This window comes from Cherax quadricarinatus, chromosome 79, assembly GCF_038502225.1.
Source record: "Cherax quadricarinatus isolate ZL_2023a chromosome 79, ASM3850222v1, whole genome shotgun sequence".
Lineage (NCBI taxonomy): Eukaryota > Metazoa > Arthropoda > Malacostraca > Decapoda > Parastacidae > Cherax > Cherax quadricarinatus.
Genome location: NC_091370.1, coordinates 4,137,795 through 4,139,945, shown reverse-complemented (window position 1 = coordinate 4,139,945; position 2,151 = coordinate 4,137,795). Strand labels below are relative to the sequence as shown.

General features: G+C 48.3%; 1 protein-coding gene across 1 annotated transcript; it reads right to left on the bottom strand.

Moving 5' to 3' along the window:
- Window positions 1-618: 618 nt before the first annotated feature.
- Window positions 619-1,715, bottom strand: LOC138855053 (balbiani ring protein 6-like). Its single transcript, XM_070101835.1, has one exon. It carries the CDS (start codon window positions 1,712-1,714, stop codon window positions 713-715), a length of 1,002 nt encoding a protein of 333 aa, XP_069957936.1. The 5' UTR covers window position 1,715; the 3' UTR covers window positions 619-712.
- Window positions 1,716-2,151: the final 436 nt, after the last annotated feature.

The window sequence follows — 2,151 nt, the reverse complement described above, 5'->3', positions numbered from 1 at the left end:
CCAAAAATAGCACTGGTCCTAGGACCGACCCCTGTGGGACCCCGCTCGTCACAGGTGCCCACTGTGATACATCATTACGTACCATGACTCGTTGTTGCCTCCCTGTCAGGTATTCTCTGATCCATTGCAGTGCCCTTCCTGTTATATGCGCCTGATGCTCTAGCTTCTGCACTAATCTCTTGTGAGGAACTGTGTCAAAGGCCTTCTTGCAGTCCAAGAAGATGCAATCAACCCACCCCTCTCTCTCTTGTCTTACTTCTGTTATTTTATCATAAAACTCCAGAAGGTTTGTGACACAGGATTTGCCTTCCGTGAATCCGTGCTGGTTGGCATTTATACTCCTGTTCCGTTCCAGGTGCTCCACCACTCTCCTCCTGATAATCTTCTCCATAATTTTGCATACTATACACGTCAATGTGTGTGTGTGTGTGTGTGTGTGTGTGTGTGTGTGTGTATAATGTCGTGCCGAAAAGGTAAAATTACGGTTTTAGCTAAAATAGCAACGCTATTCTTGCCGAATAAGGCCAGCGAAAATTTGTGTATGCAATAATTTCGCTTGTGTTTGCTTATTGTTATATTATTGTAAACTTATCTAAAATGTATTTAGTTGGATTAAGCTAAATTAAATATATCTTGAAACGTATAAAATGACCTGTTTATGAGTGTGTCAAAACACCCTTTTAAATCAATGGGCAGCCCCATCGTCACTGTATTAGTATACTGGATCTTCAGGGAAGAGTTGGGACACCAGAGAACTGAAGAGTCTCTCCTCGAAATTGGCATCATCCCACTTGTCTCGTGTGTTGATGATGGTGTTTCTTAGAGTGTTGGCCAAAGTCATTAATATATCCTCGATGTTTTCTACTGAAGGTTTCTGCTCGCCGAAATTAATGTCTAAATTGATCATTTTGTTATCGGGAAATAATTGATGGCTGACCTCTGCTTCTATCAGCAGCTTGTGTTCATAATTTTGCTTTATACCATGACATCGAATGTTAGATATTTCTAGGTAAAAGTCTGGGTCCTCGTTTTGAGCGGCCGGGAGACTTCTCTCATGCTGGGCGGCCTCGGGTCTCCTCTCACGCTGGGCGGCCTCGGGTCTCCTCTCACGCTGGGCGGCCTCGGGTCTCCTCTCACGCTGGGCGGCCTCGGGTCTCCTCTCACGCTGGGCGGCCTCGGGTCTCCTCTCACGCTGGGCGGCCTCGGGTCTCCTCTCATGGTGGGCGGCCTCAGGCCTCCTCTCTTGCTGGGCGGCCTCGTTGTTAGGCTGGGCGGCCTCGGGTCTCCTCTCTTGCTGGGCGGCCTGATTCTTCTGGCCGGCCTCGGGTCTCCTCTCACGCTGGGCGTCCTCGGGCCTTCTATCATGCTGGACGGCCTCGGGCCTCCTCTCAAGCTGGGCAGTCTCGGGACTTTTCTCAAGCTGGGTAGTCTCGGGCCTCCTCTCTTGTTGGTCGGCCTCGGGTCTCCTCTCGTTCTTGCCAGTCTCGGGCCTCCTCTCGTGTTTGGTTGCCTCAGGCTTTATATGCATTTCGAAATCGTTTCCCCTTTCTCGTAGGGTCCCATCATTCTTTATAGGATTCGTGATAAAATTTGGGTTTCTGATACGCATGATAAAATCAGGTTTGGTGGGGTCATCATGCTTTTTGGTGTCATGCTTACTGTCCTTCTTAGTTGTGTCATCAGGCTTCCTGTACAACTCATCCACTTCAGGCATTCGCCTTGTGCTTTACTGGGCAGCGTCAGATTTCCTGTATGGCTGACCCGAGTCCACCACCACCGCCCTGGTGCCCTCAGAAGGATCTTGGTCGAAGAATACTGTTAATGTTGGGTAGCCGAGTATGGTTCGTACTGCCCACATGTAGAAACTTATTACTTCTCTTTTTAAATGGCCAATAATGTCTTTTTCAGAATAGTTTTGACAGGTAACACAGTCCAACAGCCAGAGGGCAAGCAAGTCCACCTCTTCCTTTTCAGGACACCTCTGATCAGTGTCCACTGTAACCCAACATGTCACTTTCTCCCCACTGGCTTTATCTGAACATGCTATTTTAATCCTTACTGAGTATCGTGATTTCTCCATTGGCCCTTCCACGTGAACCATGCGACTGTATTCTATTTCATCTGAAGGAGAGGGTAACTCTCTACTGTGTG

Bases quoted from the DNA above. Each gene is read 5' to 3' on its own strand.
- LOC138855053 (XM_070101835.1), bottom strand. From the start codon at position 1,714: ATGCCTGAAGTGGATGAGTTGTACAGGAAGCCTGATGACACAACTAAG.